This window comes from Atheta coriaria, unplaced genomic scaffold (assembly GCF_025399875.1).
Source record: "Atheta coriaria isolate IRGN ID8LTWV9N9 unplaced genomic scaffold, Caltech_Dcor_3.1 hic_scaffold_4_pilon, whole genome shotgun sequence".
NCBI lineage: Eukaryota > Metazoa > Arthropoda > Insecta > Coleoptera > Staphylinidae > Dalotia > Dalotia coriaria.
In genome coordinates this window covers 10753362-10776835 of record NW_027045446.1, presented here as the reverse complement: position 1 = coordinate 10776835, position 23474 = coordinate 10753362, and the positions used below count along the sequence as shown (strand labels likewise).

General features: G+C 34.8%; 1 protein-coding gene across 2 annotated transcripts in view; it reads left to right on the top strand.

Annotated features, from left to right (window-relative positions):
- Sol1 overlaps nt 1–23474 on the top strand; it is a 110826-nt gene that overhangs the window by 75521 nt on the left and 11831 nt on the right. The window contains exon 1 of one of the 2 annotated variants that reach the window (XM_065301617.1): nt 12655–12950. The exons of the other annotated variant lie outside the window; for it this stretch is intronic. Within the exon in view, the coding sequence (XP_065157689.1) occupies nt 12848–12950 (103 nt within the window). The 5' untranslated portion in view covers nt 12655–12847. Of the gene's footprint in view, nt 1–12654; nt 12951–23474 lie in introns of those variants that run through there. 2 annotated transcript variants of the gene reach the window in all.

Here is a 23474-nt window from a genome sequence, read left to right as displayed (position 1 = left end):
TATTTCACGCCTGATTCATATTCCATGGATCGTGCTTTTTTATGCAAAATCCACGAAAAGTGGAAAACAAGCAGCATACAAGCATAAAAAACAAAAACATCTAAAATATTTTTTAAAATGTACAAAAAACTACAAAATATTAACGAAATTAATTGTTTTTAAATATAAATCCGTTTAAGTAGTTATTTACCACTTACCAGCTGCTGGTTTGTGGTTTAGTGGTAAGCAATTGTTGTGGATGTGTATATGTGCGATACAAAGAGACTCGCGAGCGAAACGTCATTATATCAGCTCTGAGAACAGACCGAATATGGGATTATCTCGCCTGGGAGGCGCTGAGTTTCACTGCAGGACCTGGATTCAGATTCAGAGGGTAGAAGGGGAACTGCTCGAGGATATACGCGTTTGCCGCCTAGGGACATCCAAGGTTTGCAAACTCATGGCCGGCATACACAATTCGTTTCTAATGAATGAGCGAATTCAATTATTCCACCTCGCCGCAATGAATTATTAGCTCGGTTATTATATGGAAATTTATTGCTTTTGTGTCCACACAAAACGTATGCTCCAATCTGTATCAAAATATCAAAATATCGCTGATTTATTTTATTCAAAAAATTTAATTACTCAAATTTTCATTTTAATTGTATAATTGTTGGAATATTTAAATTTTCCGCATGAAGAAATTTCGAAGGAAAGTTTCAATATTCCTAAGTCGCGAAGTGAGAATCGGTGGAACGGGTAAACGGAATATTCTCTTAGTCGGTTAGAAATACCGAGTAATTCGAGCGGCTGAACGATAACCAACTGCAAATTCATGCGCGACCCTTTAGCAAACTGCTCCAGTAGCTTCAAGTCACCGACTGCGCGAAAATGCGCCGCCAAGTTGCGTTTCCTGCCTTCCCGCACTTACCCGGTTGCAAATTCCGCCAAACTCACCCGACCATCCAAAACTGCTAAAGTCAATGATGAATTATACATGGCTCGAGCTGATGCATTTTCATAAATCGTTGACGTGTCTGAATTTAAACGATGCAAACTATTACCGGCTACAAACTTTCATTCTTGGCTTTCTGACTGATTATACGTGGATTTTGGAACTATCATTATAGAGAGACAAAAATAAGAAGTAAGAAAATTGTGGGGATTTAATAAGATTATTTTGTTTATTTTGCTATTTCAAATCGATTTTTATTTGCAATGCAAATATTCTCAGGCGTTTCGAACTGTTTTTTGTTTTATTTTATTTTGAGAATGTGCATAGTAAGGTGTGAATTATGTTATAGCAAGCTTACATTTTATTTATAAATACGAATGTTATTTTTTATAAGAATTATGAATTGGATTTTTGCAAATTGATGAAAATCGCCATTAAAAATATTTTTTTTGGTTTCTGGAAATATATACAATTTAAGTTGCGTAACAAAAGTTAAACGCATATAAAATCCCTCATTATACAAGCATCTAAATGAGAAATTATTTGAAAATCTCTCGAGACATCGCTCAGCACCAGCACAATTTTTCCACATTCAGACTTATTTAAATTCCATAAAAATTTTCTGAAATTTTCTGTTTTATTTCATTTTCTCTCGAGAAATATTTAGACAAAAATTTAATTTTCATTATTTTGTGTTTATAGTGCAAGTTGGATTGTAATTAAATGAAATTCTTAACATTTGACACTAAAATTGCAAGATTTGAGTGTTTAAATTTGTTAGATGAATTGAAAAGCTGCTTGACTTTATGTACATGTAGATTCTAAATGCGTAGAAGTGGAAGCTGCAATTTCACGCGCAAATCATTTTAAGCAACTAAATAACTAGCTGCGTAGGGTTTCCGGGAAAGAGAGAAAATTACTAAAAGGCAGCAGACGCCGCTCGGAGGAGGTGTCTGCTGCTCTAGATATTAATAAAATTATGACGCTGGTGCCGAAGTGTTTTGTGACTTTGACTTCAGAGGAGACATCTTTAACGTCTTCATCAACGCTTGTCGCGTTAATTTTCTCTTCGTCATTAGTGTTGCTACACTACTACGAGTACAAACACTGCTTTCTTTACTTTTAATGAAACTATATTTACAAGTTGAAAATCAAAACAATTCGCTGAGTTTCGTGCAGAGTTTAGATTCATAACGTGTTTTACGAATGAGAAATTCTAAAGTGAAAATCTTTATTCATATAACTTCGAGTTTGGAGTAGCGTCTTTCAATTAGCCATGTTAATTAACCGCATCTAATGCACATCACATCTCTCGGAGTGAATTAGCAACGTTGCTCATGACATGATATTACATTTGACTGGTTTTAAGCATTTGCTTTTAAGCATATTACGATATGTAAACTACTAAATTTACATTTTGAGGAAATAAATTGTAATTTTATGCATTAATTAGGAAACGATTAGGTGTCTATAATTAAATCATCAACATAATGTATTGAATTTAAAATCTTCATAATTTTAACATTTTCGACGATTTTGAGACAAGAAGGTGGGATTTTAATCAAGGACGACTAAGGTCGTGAGATTTGTTTACTTTCCTGCGCAAGCCAATATCAAATGCCATGCGCCGTCAATGCGCAAAGTAACCTGCGCTGCTTCTACTCATATCGGCTCAGCGCGCGTGGCCGCATGTGATTTCGAGTGCGTGGCGTGAAATTCCATGTATTTTCTCTTATATCCTTACATTTTCCGGTAGTACGCGATCAAAGTTCAAAGTTTCATAATAAAAAGTTGAAATACAAAGACTAAACGTGGTAATAGTGTGGAAGTAGAAAACATAAGCATCAAGTCGATACCTGATACTTAATATACTCATACTATTAGGTTATAGGTGCGTTGACTTTATCACTAGCAATTGGTGCCGTGTGCAATAGTGCAGCAAAGCAACAACAAACTTTATACTCGACAACAACTCGGCAGGAAATAGGTACTGCTTGCTAACTTGGTGTCCAGCAAAACCGCATGGTAAGTCCAAACTATTGCAAGAACTATCCAAATCGATATATCAAACAAGTATATCATGTTGTAGACGCGATAACCACTTGTGAACTGCTGACAACTTCCAGATTAACTTGAACTAGATCAGATGAAAATCTTGAAAGTTTTGATTTTGTTTTTAACTGTATTTGTTTTATATATTCAAGAATGTCTTGAAATGTTGTATAGAATCTTTAAAAATTATCATACGAATACGTAGTCAATGATGAATGTCTTGTACTTCATTTCACTACAAATTTGCATCCAAAGGCAGAATTGCATCTGCTGTCTGGTGCAAAATTCAATTTTCTTGCACTGCATTTTCCACCCAGTGACGCTCGTACTCGTAAAACGCCGTAACATTTTACGCTTTACTTCGCGTATCACAAAATAGTTTCCGACGAGTATTTTCGACGTGTGCCATTTTTTCCTAAATACACACTAAACGTAAATCTCATCAGGTTCAGATTTATGTTTATACGAGTATCTAAACAGGTGTTATAACATCAAATACGTTTACGACAACCATAAACACAGATAATTTGATAAAATTAATTAGCGAACATTACCGAAATTGATTTTTAGCTTAATTTCGGGAAAATATTCTAAAGACTGATTGATTGATGGAGATGTATTACATTTTAATCAGCTTAGGTTGTAATGTAAGTAAGCAAGTTAAGATGAAGTGGTTGTGGGTCGGAATATACTTACGCTGGTGTTGGACCGCAAGTCTGAAGCGAGTTGATAGGATTTATCGATGCCTGCTTTACGACTACACAAATATGCTCGGCGAAACTGAGGCGCAACTGCCAACGCGGAGAGCAAGATTCAAAGGAGACGAACATAAATTCCGCACGAGTTGCTAAACTTGATAAAAGTGCAAACATTGCAAAGATATTGAGAATCACAATTTCACGATGCAAATAAATAAAGTGAACATGCAAACATTACATAAATATTTAAAGAACTAACATCTGTCAAGCATAACATCTTAGTTTACTTTATTTAAATAGATTTTAATAATTTACGCAGATCTTTGATATTTTTTAATTAAATTTTGCGTTTTATTAAACCGGCGAGAATTTTTCTCTGTGATTTTTACTCACTTCAAAAGAATAATAATCAAACATGCAGTCTCTTCATTTTCCATACTTTGTAAGTTTAGAACTATCCCTGAACAAATTAAGTAAAACTCAATTTAAACTTTAAATGTATAAAGAGGATTTTTCGACATTCATTCAGCAGTTTTAAGTTTTTCTAGTTAATTAAACATTAATATCATGTTCAATTAAAAATTCTACACAAACATCTTGAATTTATTTCGTGAAATTCAAATAAAATGCTTCTGTTTCCGTATAAAGCTATAAATGTTATAAAACATTGCTTGTACTGCGTTAAAGTTTCGAGTCTCAAGACCGTCTGGCAATTATTGCTCGGATAACTGGAAATTAGTCGCATCTGTTGCGTTAAACTAAACTAAACGTATTGAAATCGGATTCTCGCTTAATCAAGATTATCTTCTGTAAAATTTAATTCTGCATTTACTTTTATTTACTTTTATTTTGTTTACGAACGGATGTTTCAGGTGTTAATTTTAAATTACCTTACTGCACTTGATACGCTAACTTTTCGCTTAATCGTAATTTTTCGGTTTTATCCCGGGGCTTCCCAGCTCAACCCCAAGCATTTTTGCGCACTCCAAACAAGCGCAACTCGCAGGATATTAATCCTAATGGAATTGTGTCCGAACAAGCAGCGCAGCTGTAGTTTCACCCGTGTGCTGGTCGCGCCACGCTAAAATGTAGTTTTCAAAAATTTATAGCCTGTCGGAAAAGTTCACACGCCAATGCGCAAGTGACAAAAAATGCTTTTGTAATGAAAGCTTTAATCTTTGAACACGAAATTTAAATAAAAATTGTTTTAAGCATTCATAACGTAACTTTTAGTAGAAATTTTTTTGCTGCGTAATTTTTTGTTTTAAAAATAATTAAATTTGTGTTGACACTTTGTATAAAAAAATGCTACAGGAATGTACAATGATATTAGGACTCTCGCTTTATCTCTAGCAGCGTGTCCTTGTTTGGTGATGATGATGATGGCTGATGTTGAAGCACCAGCAACTTTTGCATTTCCTGTTCGTTTGCTGGCATCACAGGGTGTCGAAAATTGTGCGCCAACTTGTTTCATTACCAACAGGCTGCGACTCATAAAGTGCGTCTGTTTTTGTCATCTGAATAAGCGACGCACAAAAATATAATGAGCAGAACAAAAAACACACAGGAAAAAAAAATGAGGAAAATATGCGACACATCAATTTCATTACATTTTCATGTTAATAGCATTTAGAGATTTGAGTTCATTTTAAGTCATTTTAAGTCATATTTCATCTCCGATTTGAGTAAACCGGTTTATCATTTAAATTTCCATGAATTCCCATTGAGCTATATTGCCATCTGACTGCGGTTTGCGATCCTAGTCACTCTTGCAATTGTGTAGCAGTGCATTTATACCAACTGTCTTGTAATATTCAAGAATCCCGAACCGGAAGTCAATGCCACGTTCGTGTTTACGCGCTGGGTTGCGCATTGTTGGTATACCTGTAGTGTCAACTCCATTACGACGGCGTGTGCATATTGCATTTAATGTGCGCTGGTTTGCGGGCCGGCATGTTGATGAACAAATTGCATTGCACCCAAGACGCCCGCGGCGCCGCCCCCGACGGCGTTGAGCGCACAGGAAGCGCGATGCGGTCACGGCGCCATCGGCGAGCGTGTTTGCATATTTAATGGCACATGCCGACGTTTAGGCTGCGTTTTAACCGAGTTTGAGGTGGATGAGGAATTAAGGGATGGGATCTAAGGGTTGATATTCCGGGCGTACGGGTTTGGGGAGTAAAATTTTAATTGAATTTTGGTTAGTTAATAATCATATTATGACCTAGGCAGAGAAAAAAAAAACAATTTCACTAATAACTGGTACATTTTTAGTTGTTATTAGGAAAAGGAAAAAAAAACGTGAAAAAAATGTTTGTGACACTATTCTGTTGCTTGCTGTTATTTTTCTCTTATACTCTTCTGCTATTCAGCAATCTTGCATTCACTGCATTCTCAGACTCCATCAAGAACACAGTATGAGATTCTCCTGCTGCAGTCGCAGTCCTTGTCATTTTTTTTTATTCTTGAAGTCGTAGAAATTGAATTTTTCAGAAAAACATATTTTAAAATTGAGCAAATCAATCAATTCTGATTTACGGGAATTTTATTATTTTGTTTTGATCATTGCATCTGCGAGTTTATTAGTTTTTCATTTCGGGTGTTGATGAAAATAAATCAAACGTTGGTTTAAAGCAAGTGCTATCATAAAACCAAATGCTAAAGAAAAAGTAGGTTTATAGGTAGGTTTGGGCAGGCTTTGTGTTGATTAAAGTTGTTATTATAGTTTCATCACCTAAAAATTTAACATAGAAAAGTGAAAAATAAAAAAAAACTAATCAAAAGGTAAAGTAAAAAATCAGATAGATTAAAAAATAGAATTTTTTATATGATTTTTCTTCTGTTTATTGTATTTTCTGGTGGGATATTATATTGTAGTGTGTTTTGTACATCCTGTATATGATTTGAGGTACTATCACGTCTAGAGTTTGCATGGTTTCCAGGGAGAGTGCACCGCTGAATGTATGAAGTGAAAACGCCATAATGCATACTAAAATATTCATGTTTATACAGCGAGGACACTTGCCATGACTACCATCCTTGGTGTTCAGGTTGTCCTTGCCATTCTTTTTGCTTGTCCCTGTCATCTAGTCCTAAGACCTTTGGCATACCTTTCAAAGTATTAAAAATATTCGCCAAATTTAATATTTTCTACATCCTAGAGTGTAATAATATAGGTACTCTGAAAAATTACAAGTCTATATTTCTGCGCTGTAATAATAGTAGATGTAGTATATGTGGAGAGGTATTGTATGTTCTCGTATATGTAGGTATATATATTTATCCTTTCGCGTTATGAAGCTTTTTGAGATGTTTTCTCGGTGGGTTCAAAAGGTAAACGCGCTAGTTATACACAAAAAGCATGTTCTCTTGCAACATCATTATTTTCCTGCGTTTTATTCATGAGGACGCAACTGCGACCAGATGTAAACGTACACAGGACACCAAAGAAGTGTATATTCACAGATGAAAACTCTTAGCTCGCAAATGTTATGATAATAATGTCATAAATGTTAAATGCTCAACTTTTACGCTTCGTCATAAAGAACCAAACAATTGTAAATTGTGTAAATTTTATTTTATTTTAAAAACAAGTAGAAAAAACCTGCAAGTCAAAAAATAATAGAAGTTAAACAATTAAAAACATTCTTGTTAACATTAAACTTTTGAAAGCACTTCCCAAACATAATCAGTAAATAAACTCTCTGGTGCTATTAAATTAAGAACACTCTTCGTAATTCCACCAGCAACCTTTTAGTGTTTTACTCTTCGGGTTGAGATTGGTAAATCTTGAACGTGGCCTCGTTGATGCCGCGACACACCTCGTAGTCTCGCTGTCGGAATGAGAAAGAGATTCTACTCTTGTGAAAATGGGAAACTCGCAATCTGTAAATGAATCAAAGCCGGATTCTCGTATACACGGATTTTCGCGTTTTCACATTGTTATGTAAAATATACGCGCGGAAGGGAGACGAGCTGCTGTATCGACTTATGTCGGACGGCTTTGAATGACGAGATATCTTAGTTTCGCGGGGAGCGATGGAACAATAGGTGTTTAAGCAAAGTACATACACCGGGCCTGTTTTCGCTGGTAATGATCATGATGTTCAAGCGACAGATAACAAATGAGATCGTTGCTTAGCATGCTGATACGAAAATGTAAGCAACAAACTACCAACAAACGCAAACAAATAAATTTTATCTACTTGCACCTTTAAAACGCTTGTTTTCACGGTTTTGAGACACAAAGTGTTTTTTTTAAACACGTGACTAAAAACTTTAGTCACGGACTTTAGTCACATGGTGGAGGCGCCCTGAGCATTTCCCTATCTCCATAAAACTTAATTTAAAACGTAACAAAAATTAAACTTTAAATTAAATTATACCAACATTCAGGCTTTTATATCGTGGTAATAAAATCATCAAACGAACTTTCAAACTTTTTTATTCTATGAGTGTATTGGAGACGTTCATCACGTGTACAAGTGCACATCAACATGTACATTAATTTAGCGCAAATTTATCTTTTAAATTCCATTCGCGGTTCCTTTGTTCTCGCGTCGCTCGTGACGATGTGTTCATTTCGTGTGCGAGTGCAGTTCGCAGTTGGTATTACTGTATTTATAACTGCGTTTGTTATTCGAAGCGAAAAAGAAGAAAGAGTATGCCGCTGTGGCAAATTGTTTGATTATTTTCCTTTTCGCCGCAATTCTACAGCTTAATAAGTGTAATTTGTACACAATGCGCGCCTTAGTGCGAGAGTCTTCAAAGTCTCGCGCGTTCGCCGCTTTTAAACGAGAGAATTTACTTCGTTTTAGACTTTCGGACGAAGACTTACTTCGTCGACTTTCTTCCAGACTGGTGGAAGTTTAAGAGTTGTACGAGATGTTTTCAAAAGGTATTCTCACTATTAGGAACTAATTGAAAACATGCATTGTGGTGGAAATGCAAAATTGCGAAACAATTTGTATATTTACTGAATTATATTTATATTGTTTTTTATAAACACGTATATTCAATTTATTATAAAATTGTTGTCATTTCGTTGATGGAAATCCATTTGGGTAAATATTGTTAGAGGACTGCATTTATATCGCTTGGCAAAATGCAAGTAAATTAGCAAATAACTAACGCATTCGGTGTGCAATTTTATAGAATTTGTCGTGTTTATTATAACAGCTGTTTTAAGTATTAATTATGTGCTGCACTAAAAGTAAAGACATTAGTTGAGAAAAACATGATCAATTAAAATTGAAAGTATTTGTTATAGAGGTTATGTAATATTAATTCTGAAAATTAGTATTTCGCATACTTTGTTTCTCATTAATAACTTCATAACTGTTTAGTAGATAGCGAATAGTTTACAAAGTACGCCAGTTATGCAGCAAAATAAGTTTGGTTTATTGAAGCAAAATAGTCTGATTTTGCAATTTCAAATTTGATCATTTTCTGCGTCGGAGCTAATTAATGTATTATTGTGTAATTATGAAAATCAATGTTTAACTGTTTCGGGTTTAACAATAGTCCCAAAAGTTAATTTGCAATTTATTTTTGTTAAACTCATATAATTCAATTTTTGAACTTTAGAATTAAATTTTAATTGGTTAATTTAGTTTTTATTATATTTACATGAATTATTTCATTATTAGAATTTTTCCAAGTTAATTTTAACGAAAGTTTTCATGCTGTGATTTAAAAACTTTATTTATATAAATATCTATGTAAAAATGGTATTTTAAATCTTTAGGAATTTAGTTAGTGGCAGCTTACTCGTAGTTCTTAGCTTATCATCTTTCCACGCAATATCCCAGCAACGAGCGTTGCTCAGTAGGTACAAGTAATTTTATTGGGTTTTTAATACACTCCTGTCTTCGACAGAAGCGAGACGAGCATGGAGGGATAGCGCGGAAGGAACTTGTAAAGTAGGAAATTGCTTTTTCGCACTTTTCTTATCCTTGCCACGAACGTCAAACCGGCAAGCTTGTAATAGAACCGTGACGAAACAAACGCCGTCTACTGGACGCCCGCTAAGAATATATCAGCTTCTTTAAGATTCGCAAAACTTTCTCATCGTGTGTAGTTTATATTAGATGTTACACATTGGCAAAGTTACTTTCAATAAATTACCATAATCATAAAAATATTATGATCACCGAAAGTAATTGAAAACTTAAATATTGACTGATTGAAATTATTATGGAATTTAGTTTACAGATTATTTATCTGAAAGGTATTGAAATGAAGGAAGGTATAAGTTCAGGGAAAATTTAAATATAAACTCGTCTACCTATGAATTTAAATTGGTGTGATTACCAATGGGACAAGTCCCGGAAAGGACTTTATGTAGGAAATAGTTTATAGGGAATAAGGGATAATTGTTCATGAATAGCAAATTTTAACAAATCGATAAATCAACGCAATTTTACTTCAAATTCATAATAAAAAACTCTTTTTTTATATTATCCTGTATAATTAACGTCTATTATCTTGATCTATTTATCTATGCCTCGAGCCTACCTAATAAAGAACCAAAGAATCCAAGGAAGTTTAGAAGTACTCTCCTAGCTCAATTACACATACACACACACACGCGACACACTCTGAAAATAATGTGTAAGGGATTAAGAGTAGGGATAAATTCAAGGATTAGTCATTAAACTACCGCGCCTGAGTCCGCACACAAGCACACCGCAACAATCCACCCACACACGCGCGCGCTTTCAATGTGGGCGGTCGAGTGACCGAACTTCAAACGCTCTCTTTAATGTCTTTAATGCTCTTCATCCGATTGCAATCTGCTCATTTGCGCTCGGTCTCTAACCAACACTTGCACCCGCACTTTTCCAGAGGTAATTGTATTTGCTGCAGCGGCTGGCGGAGTTTGATGCTGTCGTTTGTACACGAGCGTGGCATGTCAATTAACTTTTGCGGAGAGAGTTACAGCAGTGCGCTGGAATCGTTAGACCGCACTTAAAACGAGTTGTATCCGTTACTCTAAATGACCATGCTCGATAACCCGAATAACAGCAGACCGGAAATGCACATAGAATGCACATTCAATATTGCGTTGATTGGTAATCCGCAATTTTTTATAATTCAATTCAGACTATTTTTTACTTGGTTTTTAAAGTACTGTTGGTGGATAAATACGTTTTAACTTTAAGTTAATGTTCATAAATTTTACGCGAAACACAAAACAAGGATTTTATATTATTTCGATTGTAAATTTTATGTTTATTTTATTTTTTGTATTATGTTAATGTAATTTTCATGTTTTTCCGCATCCGTGTTTCTGCGTTTCGGCAATTTTGTTTTTGTTTTGCTGGTGGTGCGCCTGTGTTTGCCCACTTATCGCCGGCGTCTTTTCTTCTTCGTGGCTCTAATACGTTTCCGCCGTTTCCGTTCGTCGGCGGTTCGTAGCAAACATAAGTAAAGGTAAGATAAGTTTGTTAAGTAAATAGTTTGCTTCTCCGCAATGTTTCTTCTGTCTCTTTTGGGTAGTTCTGTGCTTTGTTAGTTTTCCATTCTCTGGTTGTTTGTTTACGTCGGCGTTTTACATTTACAGCGTTCGAAATGAATAACCATTAATGAAATTGTCGGAAAATATTTGAATGAAATTATACAAAAACATTTCTTTCGCGTGCGTTAAACTTTTATGTCATAATGTAGGAAATATGAAAGGAAGTTTTTATTGTGTTTGGCTTATAATGGGTTGGATTGTGATGTACAATTGAAAAGGTTTTAGTAATTCAAATTCTTTAGCGAAAATTTGAACAAGTTTGACGATGTGCTTGCAACCGGAAAGTTTACAAGCCATTCGTGTTAAATTGAATTCTTCTTTGCTGGACTTTTCAAATTTTCATTTCAAATAGTCGTTTGCTGCGTTACAAAAGGTCCGCGATTCGATCTTACCCGGTCAGTCGATAATAAAAATCTTCTTTTTTCGCCTCCGGCTGTGAATTTTCGCATTTTCTCATTTCGTATTTTATCTCAATGTGTGTGTGCGCGCGCTCACTTTGTTTGAAATGTTATTACGTCCGCGCGCAGCTTCCTTTGCGATTTTATTCGCAAACTTTTTCCTCAACCGAAAACTAAAATTTTATTTTTACAAGCATCTCCAAGGTTGCGCAAACAGCCAGAATTACAAGCCGATTTAACACAGAAGGTATGCGTGCACGTGCTGCACATCACACTCCCACGAAAATGTCGAAAAAAAAGCAAGAATGCTGAAAACAGTTGTTGCCCGTTGAAACTCATGCTGGAGTTCAAACTGAAACTCTTGTAATATAAAATAAGGCATTGGCTTGTGAACGGGAAAACACAGGAAAAAGTTTGAGCATAGTTTTAGTTGGTTTTTACGTTTTTGTAATTTTGCTTTTGGTCTTCGTCTTTTTGGTTAGCCTTGGCAAGCGAGAAGTTTGCAGGATTTTGGAACGATTATAACACGTGTCTCTAGAACTGGTTGTAGTGGTAGCAGTTGCAAGGATGAGGAATTTAAATCGTGACCGAAGACGTCGCAGGACGAATGTTATATTAAAGTCACGTAGGGAGAGTAAATGTTGCCTTTACTGCTGAATTTGAAATATTTTATGAAAAACACTCAAATATCACATTAAATCTAAAAATATTAAAAAAATGGGTGAAGATTTGAATTTTTTGATTTAAATTTTAATTAATTTCTTTTAAATTTTAATTTTATATATAAATTTATATATGGCTGTGGAAATTCAAATATTTGTACTTGTTGCTGCAGCTGGCTTATTATCAGAAGCGTGTTTAATTCGATGCAGAAATACTTAAGGTATCACAAACGTGTCGAGGAAAAATAACGAGTTTAATCTGCGAAATGTGCACACCGTGAGGACTGGCCGCTGCGCATGCTTTCCACTCGTTTTCCACTCAGAGCGCCGTGCGTGCTGGCGGCGGGAAAGCGTTTTCCTCGTTGCGCACTCTATTCCGCCGCGAACTACCGGCCGGCGCACTCCAAGTGCTTCGAGTGCACTAACCGCGCGCCAATATTTCGCGATAGCAACTCCTAAAACAAACCAATTAAACGAAATAATCGAATTACGAAATTATTAAAATATTAATTGAGTGCCAACACTTCAAAAATTAAAAATAAATATTTAGTTCATCAAAATCAAAAAAATTGAATATAAAAATGTATTGGTTCGGTTTTATTGGTGTGCTTTTTATGCAAAGTGTTTATTTTGCGTGTGCCAAAGAAAAGGATATTTATGACTTGCGAGAGAGGCCGAGCAAAGGTAAATTTATTCTTTAAAAAAACAGCAAATACAACAAAAACAAACTAAACGAGCAAAAATATATTACCATCTATTAAACGATGTTTAATTCACTTGTAGTATAAATTTAATTTAAGTTTTAATTATAACTAGAAATATGTTTGAAATTTTCATAATTTTGAGTGCAATTATTTGTTTAAAACAATATTTACACAAATAGATGTAGAATTTCACTATGAATTCTCTTCCGTCATAATTTTAATATAAATTATTTTTAAAAGCAGTTTTTTTAAATTTTACATTAAATATATTAAATATTAATATGGCTAATGAAACGCCTGCAGATTCTCGTAGCTAATAAATTTCTTTGTGAAAATATTGCTTAATGCAAATGAATTACTCAACTATAACACTTTGTAAGTCTCTTTGAAGCTTTCATAACAAAATGTACCGGAAATATTCTCTCATTCAATTTATCTCGACATGTTTTATCCACCCTGATACTCTTCATCTTCGTCCTCGTGAAGTTCAACGTGTCGTATAAATCCGCACAATATATCAGTATTTTTGTGATCGAATAAATAAGGATGACTTCCTCAAAGGTAATAATTTTGTTACTTTTAAGCGCACAGCAGGAAAGAGAAAGCTTGCGAATTTCATAAACTTTTAAAGACGTTTATTTTATTTTTTTATGTTTTTCTTGTATGCCAGGAGTTAGCCTTGTCCTTGAGTTGGGAAGTTGAAAAAGTAAATATTTTCCAAGTCTAATCCTAAAGATAGAATCTTGTTATCATGGAATGGCCGAATCTATAAGGCCATAACGCACGATATTTTCCTCATGATTCAGTAATTCCATTATCTTGGCGTTCATTTTATGTCTTCCCTATACGCTCTGCTACTCTTGGGCAACATGGCAAGTAGTTTTAACTCTGCCTGGAGCCTGGCGCTTCTTCTTTCTCACGGCGTCTTTTTAGTTTTGCTTTCGAAGGATGTTTAGCGCTGAAGCACGGAGCATTGGACGGATGTTATTTGTTTACTCACCGCGCGACGCGTCATGTTTGCGAGCGGGAATTCGCATCCTCCTCTGCGACTCGGGAGATAAAAAAAAGTTGATTTATATTTTTATACGATTCCGGTCGGAATCATCCGGTTGGAAGCGTTGGATTGGTGGAGGTGCCAGCGATGCTGAATGCTGCGTCTGCGGCTAAATCGCATCATGTTATCTCTCTGCAATACAGCAGTGCAATGAAAAATGAAGTAATTTATGGTTTAATCAGGTTAATAGACTGGATATAAACTTCTAAAGTAATTAATATCCCAGTTTAACAAGCCACTAAATTTTCAGTTTTGTTTGCAAACTTTGAAATTTTATTGCTTTTGCTTTAACTTCGAAAGTTGGAAAAACGAGAATCGAAAAAATGCACAAAAAATTAACTAGGGAACGCAAAACATCTTCAAGGCGAAATTGGATTCTATTTCTTGTGTGACTGGTTGAATTGTCTTTATATTCGTATGTGCGCCATGTGCAAATTTTACTTTTATATTACGTTGGGTACACATTTGATTTCCTAGGGGCACGTGACAAATATAAGGAAACAATTTTTTATTTTGTAATATTATGCCTTTCGGTGACTAAAATTTAGCTTCAAATTTAAAATATTACTAAAATTTGATAAAGCATTATAAAATCCAGAAGTGTTTTTGCTAAGTATTATTTTTAGTTAGACAGACTTTCATTTTTAATTTAAATGTTTCCAATATTTTGCAATTAATACAAATGTTATGCTCAATAAAGTTTCACGCCACGTCGACTAAGGGATTAATCACTTTTAATTAATATCGTCGACCGAATGTCATTTGGAACCGGACGAAATAAACGTTTTCAATGTCCATCGTGCATTCGAATCGTTCCGAATTGGACTCGCAGAACATTGAAACAATGCACACGTTGCAAACGTCCATTTGGGCGATTATCTAATCATGCGGTTGCATAATAATTGCGCGTTAGTTCGTTTTATGAGTCGCGATGACCGCATTCGCTAATTGTTCCTCATGCACCGATGAATTGGGCACAATTGTAATGCTTCATCAATACGCAAAACATTCGCTAATTTAAAGTTACTACAATACGAGTACATTAATTGAATTGTATCCAACGTGATTACGGATACGTGATTTTAAAATGTTTGAAATTGTGTATTTTATTATTATGTCACATTTCATACTGTGTAATTAGTAAATATAACATTTCTTTGGCGTAGATTTTCATGAGTCTAATGCTTTGTCCATTGCCAATGTGAATGCGTGGTCGTAATGACAAACTGATGCGGAAAAGCCGAATCCGATGTCTAAACCACCAAGTGTTGACTTTATCATACGCCATTCGCTTCATTGCAAGCACAAGTGTTGCACAACACATATACTTATCAGTTGCATATTACAAATGCCACATACTGGATGTTAATAAAACATATTTACAAACAAAACATGTTGCATACGCGGAACGCAAGATGAAAACCAGATGAAAAAGAAAACAAGACGTAACCACATAAAACAGAAATTTGTGCTCAAATTACGCGCGCCTTTGTCGTTCTTTGTGTTCACGCAAGCGGATAAAGCCTGCAAAAGAGCTGTGTATGCACGTGTACGTGTGCGTGGGTATGTGTGGTGTTGTATAACACGATTCTGCATGTCATGGCCTATAAATGAATAATGCTCGTTTCCGTCGGAATTTTGATGTAACTTTTTGTTTGTAACATCCGCCGATGTACGACCGCTCTACACGCAAACCTTTCGCGCGCCTGCAACGCGTCTGTTTCACCTTATGTTATACGAGCTTTGCAGAGCTTTTCATCGCGTCGCTGGAACAACATTGCATTGTTTGTGCTATTGTTTCCTCTCAAATTCCTCGCTCGATAACGACTCACGCAACAACCGCTTTATACAATAGGGATGCAAGCAAGGATGCAATCAGTGTATCAAATCAAAAATCGAAAATCTTTGCACGTTAATTTTTGAAATTGTGAAATTTTGAATATGTTTTGGGTCGCATTCGAGTACATTTACTTGGCTAAAATGAACAAACAACGATAATGCAATAAACAACCGTGTGCGTTAATTATTAGAGGGTGCTTGGGTACCGACATGTTGAACTAGAGAGCTACTGTGGTTGAATCGGGAGTAATCACACGCTGCGCGCACTGGTGGAGGTGCCGATTGGTGGCAGCGCCGGGCATCGGCTGTTTTCCGGACGCCGCCATCGCAAATGATTGCGTCCGACGTTAAAGCACTCGATGTGTTCGGATGTTACGTGCGTTAATACAGCTCCTAACGCGTGCCATTTACCAAATTGTAACAATAAACATCGAAGCAAGCGTCAAAATACGGGAAATACCGGGAAACCACGCGCAGTTGTAACATAATATTATTTTACATTTACGAAATTAGATACTAGATCAATTCAATAACATATATTAATTGCATTATTCATTTATTTCATTCATTTACTAAAATTTTGATAAGTGCTTAGTTTTGATGAAAATTACAATTTTTTTAAATTCCGTTTGTGAAAATATTTTATCTTCAAGATATATATTTCAAAAGAACAGGAAAATTTTCCTTTCACGTGAAAACTATCCGCGCTGACATGTAACAAGGCCATAATTGTGATGTATTCGGAAACAGGCGGCACTTTGGGCTTTTGTGAGTCCACCAAAAACGAGCGTAACCTAGCTGCAAAGTGCGCGCACCTCCGCCGCGGTGTGTTCAGCCCAACCTCAAGAGATTCGCTTCCATTTTGTACGATGAACAATGCGTTCGGACGTTACACGGTTCACGAGCGCACCGCGCCGCCCCTCGTCTCGTGATATATGCCGCTATGCCCACTTCTAGAAACCATTATTGCTCGAGTGCAAATTCAAAATTTACGGACGCGAAATAACACAAAGTGGTTGCGGATGAGCCAAGCTGGGCCCGCTCACGTCCGGCTAGGGACGACAAAAATTCAAATCGAGCATCATCAAGCGAGCAGTACAAAGCGCAAATTGAAATTGAAGCCTTCATTATAAACGTATCCTCATGAGGCCTCCAAACAAATTGGGAATTTATGTGAAAAACTATCAGCCGCAATTTAGTATAAATTGTAAGTTCTATTTTATTACGAAAATTATATCTGGAGGTTTGTGAGGGTTTTATTTTATTTTTAGTCTTGTCGGTTTTTTTGTCGTCTTGAATTTTTGCTTGCGCAACTCGTAAAGCGTCCTTTGTGGCAACGGATGGTCAAAGCTTCACTTTAATCCTTCTGCGCGACAAGCTGCAAAGCTTTGAAGGGATTACTTTTCATGCTTTTTGTTTATTCCTGGAGTGATTTTCGTATTTTATCACGCTCTTGAAACAATACAGTAATGGAAAGCACCAAGCGAAATTAAAATCACACATAAATTTTTTGTGCTTTTCATTTCTGTTGTTGCGTACACTTTTAACCTGTTATTCGGTTATTTTGACATTTCGAGTATTATCAGCACGAACGATTTTGAATTAGCTCGGTATTTTTGTTTCACTTTTCACTTGTTATCATTCGACGCGTATTGTTTAGGGCTTTTTTTCCCGTCGGGTTTTTTCTGTTGGCTTTGAGCCCCAAAGATTGTTTGTGCTTTGTTTCCTGCCTCAGACCCATTCGCCATTATTCGGCACGCTCGTTTCGGTCTTTACGGTGTTTGCACTTTTTTGTCACATCCATCGCGCGCGTTTCCGTTTCTCGACGGCGCATACGTGATATGTGTGTGCCCGCACGCGTTCTTTTTAGAATTTTACGGCTTTCCCACACTCACCCGCATCCAGATTTGGGGACTGGTCGGTTCGCTCAAGCGTTTGATGTCTTTATGATTCGGCAAAGGGGCGGCGGAAATTGCTTACGCTATTCTGCATATTGTCTCCAAACGAAAGTGCCAAAAACGCATTTCTAAGCAAAAATTTATAGCCACATAAAGATCAGTTAAGAGAAATTCATTTTGTATCACTTCAGGTAGGAAATTGTGCATTGTGTATTGTAAATTAAGTGTGAAAAATCAAATATTTAAATTTTTTATGACAAATTTATTGGTACTCAATTTATAGTTGAAACGACTCAATAAAAATAGCAATTTGCGCACTATTGTACTAAAATGCAACGAACAGAACTCACTAGAATAAAATTCAAATATTTTTTAAAACATCCGCTTGTTATATAATATTGGATATACTAAAATTTGTGATGAATATTTACTGTATTTTACATTCATAATATACATAATAATTTGCAAATGCTTCACTACAGTTAAATTAAATGAAAAATGAGAAAATTTAACAAATAGAATATTTTTTATAATTTAAAGTTCTCTAAAAAATTGTCAAAGTATCAACAAAGATTTGTTTTTTGCTTTATCTTTAGAGTATTAAGACAAATGTTGTTTTTAAATATTAACCCACATATTTCACATTTCAAGTTGTATTCGCATTCTTAAAAATTTTATCTTATGCATACGGTGCACGGCGGCTTTGAAAGTTACGATTTATTTGATTTATTCGACTTCTTATTCACTTGACAGTCAGACGTGGATGATCTGCGCGCAGGCCTGTGAATAATCTAGTAACGCAAGGCGTTCTTCAAATAAATGTCGACAGCTTTTCAAGTTTTTTTCTTCTTCAGGTGTACAGGCATAGGGATCATCTTTTTAGTATTTATCACAAACATTTATCTCACTTAACCATAAAAAGGAATATTTTTTCTGTTTGCTCTCATTTCACAGAAGCCTAGTATTTTTTTGTTTGCTTTGTAAAAATTTACTTACTTTATTAACTTGAATAATGCACCTAATATACAAAAATAAGTGATTTTTAAAAATATGCATTTCGGACATTATTGTCTGTTTTTACAATTTTGGCAATTAATCAAATTACAATGTAAATTTCTAATTACCGCCGTAGGTATACAATAAAACAACTATGTCTATAAAATCTACGTGTACCTAATTGGCTGTTAAATACAGTTTTCATAATAATTTGCTGTATTTCCGCTGGAAATTATTGGAATATTCACAGTATAATAATTTAATGACGAGGAAACAATGTAAAACGCTTTACTGGCGAATGGTGAATTGCTGCATTCGATTACGAGCAGAGCTCAATCGTTAATCGGATTATATTTGCCCGGGGCACCAAGCCGCCGCTAACCAGGCGCATTCACATCAATTTCTATTTGAACTGCAAGTAAATTATCATTTGTAGTTCAATACTACCTACATGCACACACTAAATATTCACAAGTTTGCTTAATATTACCGGATCACGTTAGCTGATGATGGGAGGTGCAAGTCAACTGTCGTTGCTTCACCGCGTGAATGGCGGAATCATCGATTTACTCGAAATTTGTTTATTAACTGACGGGTTGTGTTTAATTAGGCTAATGAACGTGTTGTGATTTAATATTTAGATGCATTCTACATAATGTAAAACTTGATTGGTAGATTTGATTTGACTAATCAATTTTTTACTGTGTAATTACATATGTAGTGAAATCTTTAATTTTATGATAAAAATAAATCCGAAGCTTACAAAAATTTTTTACTGCGAAATACAAATAAAAAGTTTTGATTATCCTCTCTTATAGAGAATAGTCCGTAGATGAAGACGCTGCGATCAGATCTCAAATATCTCTTTTAGTTTACGAGATATTCGCAATTAAAGAAAATGGGCAAAAATTGAAAAATGTCACTTTTTAGCACTTTTAGTCGCGTTTTTCGACCATTTACTGTAGGAAATATAATTATTTTATATTTTCGTCTGATAGAGAATCTTCCAGTCTTTCATAATCGGCAGCTATCGCTTTTAGTTTAAGAGATATGAATTTTTGAAAATCGTCGAAAAAAAGTATCAAGCACCCCCCCTTGGCAATTTTTTCTTAAGACTTAAAATTTCATCTCACAGATTTCGGTTTTAACTATCCTATCTGATAGAGATTGGTCCGTAGATTAAGACGCTGCGATCAGATCTTATTTATCTCTTTTAGTTTACGAGATATTCGCGATTGAATAACGTGGGCAAAAATTGCAAAATGTCACTTTTCAGCACTTTTAGTCGCCTTTACTGTTATAATTATTTTATATTTTTATCCTTTCAATCTTTCACTGTTGGTAGGAAATATAATTTTTGAAAATCGTCGAAAAAGTATCATTGGCATTTTTAAGACTCTGATAGAGAAGTTTAAGACTTCAGATCTTAATCTTTCATAATCAACAATTCACTTTTCAGTTGGTTTTTAGCTGATCTCTTTTAGTTTAAGAGATATGAATTTTTGAAAATCGTCGAAAAAATCTCCCAGTATCAAGCACCCCCTTGGCAATTTTTTCTTAAGACTTAAAATTTCATCTCTCAGATTTCGGTTTTAACTATCCTATCTGATAGAGATTGGTCCGTAGATTAAGACGCTGCGATCAGATCTTATTTATCTCTTTTAGTTTACGAGATATTCGCGATTGAATAAAATGGGCAAAAATTGCAAAATGTCACTTTTCAGCACTTTTAGTCGCGTTTTTCGACCTTTTACTGTAGGAAATATAATTATTTTATATTTTTATCTGATAGAGAATCTTTCAATCTTTCATAATCAACAATTCGTTGGCAGCTATCTCTTTTAGTTTAAGAGATATGAATTTTTGAAAATCGTCGAAAAAAAGTATCAAGCACCCCCCCTTGGCAATTTTTTCTTAAGACTTAAAATTTCATCTCTCAGATTTCGGTTTTAACTATCCTATCTGATAGAGACTGGTCCGTAGATTAAGACGCTGCGATCAGATCTTATTTATCTCTTTTAGTTTACGAGATATTCGCGATTGAATAAAATGGGCAAAAATTGCAAAATGTCACTTTTCAGCACTTTTAGTCGCGTTTTTCGACCTTTTACTGTAGGAAATATAAATATTTTGCATTTTTGTCTGATAGAGAATCTTTCAATCTTTCATAATCAACAATTTATAATTTCGTTATTTAAATTTTAGTTCACTAGCATGAACTAAAATCATGAAATAGAATTGTATTCGTTTTGAATTAAATCAGCGTTTGTGGATAAAGCACTTTCTTATCGCATTCGCCGTGCGAGATTCTACGCGTAAGATTCTCGTCGCCTTGTCGCACCCAGCACATTTTAGTTTAGTTCTTATCACAGGTACCGTGTCCGTTGCAATTCGTGCACATGGTCGCGTGCTACCTACGCGCCGCCGGCTTTGCGCATCTATTGCAATTCACGCACAAGGTCGCATGGCATCAACGCGCTGGCTTTGCGCATCTATTGCTTTTACCTGCCGGGTTTCTGCAGCAGACTTTTTGTGAACTGTCGCATCGTTGCTTGTGCAGTTTCGGTATACGCTATCAATGGGTTGCAGCCAGTATCGTGCCGGTCTCTGCCGTATCCAGAAGTATTTCGCGCTGCGCGTTTTCTTTTATCAGACTTTTATTTTCAAAGTGTCCATTATATTCGGTCATCAATCGACTTAGTCGTAATATGCATCTGCAGTAGTTGGGCTTGAGTAAGTATCTTTTATCTCACCATTTCAATACTCCGCACAACATGTTGGTTTTTTCTCCGATGTGTGAATATAATATTATTGTATTGTGTCATAGAGTATAAATTAAAGCAGTATTGCGATTTGATAGGCATTATTAAATTGCTCATGATTGGTATTTTCATGCAATATCAACTTTGTTGCATATTTGATCAAATGTGTTTTGAATTTATTCCTGCCGTTACTAAATAGTCGGTTAGATCACACAACAATGCACATTTTTGCGTTAAATATTGCTTGTCGGTGGTAGAGAGTGCACACCGTGTTCGTGTGCGATCACGCGATTTCGAACAAGAGATAAGTTTGTTTACCTGCAGATATCGAATCTTTATTTCTTGAAATAAAATCACATCTTGCAGTTTATATTGACATCGTAAATTTAAGCAAGTATTCTTCAATTTATTATAATATTTATTATAAATATTTAAATATTTGTTGAAAAATCTGGCACTCTGTCAGCATTTTTATTTTATTTAGTCTCTCTCCGGCTTGTTTCGCCTCGTTTATTTTACTTTTGTGCCATTTTGGTTTATTTGTTGTCTCGATTTGAATTTGCGCTTCCCCCTTATAAGCACAAATGAAAAAGGAAAAAAGTACATTTACATTATAGCATCTACACAATACAATACCTTTTGTAGAATTTCATCTATCTGCGTAAATTAAATATGCAAAAGGATTGAAATTTAAACTCGTAATTTTAATTTAAATGTTCGGAATACTTTCAAAGGGAAAGATGTTTTAATTTTAAGTAATTAAATTTAATGTAAATTTATTTTTTCATCACTTAATGGACTAACAATAAATATGTTTTGGAAGCTTTGAATTGATGAGTCTGTTACCTGGGAAAACTGCATAATAAAGTATAAAATTAAAAGAAGAAAGTTAATAGAATTTAAATCGCTTAAACTACAAGTTTCACATACGAGTATTTATTTCAATTTAAACTGCACAGTATGGTGTGGTATTATCAAGCAGATGAATATTAAAATTACTAATGGAAACTATAGACTCTATAGTCATACTTCATACACTGCACAAACTGGGTACACTATTATAAGCTTATAGTTTCCACTTGGGAACGTTAATATTAATAATAATAATAATAATAACAAATATATAGTTTGTACTTTTCCGAGCATATGATTGGCGAAATATGAAAGTTCAATAAATTCAGCTTTAATTAAAAATTTGCTATTATTAAACGATTTTGGTGCATTTTGATATTAACATAAAATAAATACAGATTAACATTAAATGTGTTGAATATATTGTAATTTGCGTGGCAGCAATTAATTTTCTTTATTGCCGCGAATCAAAATAACTCGTATTTTTGTTTGCTGCACCAATTTTTAAATTAGCTATCAAACCAAAAAGTGGGAGTTTAGTATTTTTAGTATTTTCATGCAGTATTAGTCAAAATGAACTGTAAATTTCAGTTTTCATAACAACTTTTAATTATCAAAGTTAATTTTAAATAAACAAAGGTCGGTTAATTCATCCTCATTAGTTGGGAATAAGTTGTTTAGAAACTAGCATTGTGAAGTAAAATCCGAATGAGGAATTTACTACAAATATAATATTAGATTTTAGTGCAAATTAATACCTATTAGTTTACGAATTTCTCTCTAAATTTATCTGTGTATATAAAATATTTGAATTCCGTTTTCGGACTTTGCTCCATGAGAAATTCGAAATACTAAAATCGGGCTCACCACCCACATTTGATTAACGTCGGCGGATCTAATTGCATGAATATGTTCCATTCAGGATGTCTGTTCCTCTGGAATATTAGCCGTGGTAAGACTAGAGTTAGAATTAAGTCTAATAGGCGTGCATCCTAAGTTAGTTCCATCGTTTCATGAATTTGTGATCGTGATAATTTTATCAGTGCATTTCGCTCGCGCAGTTTGCGAATTAATTTCAAACTAATAAATTGCACTATCTGAAA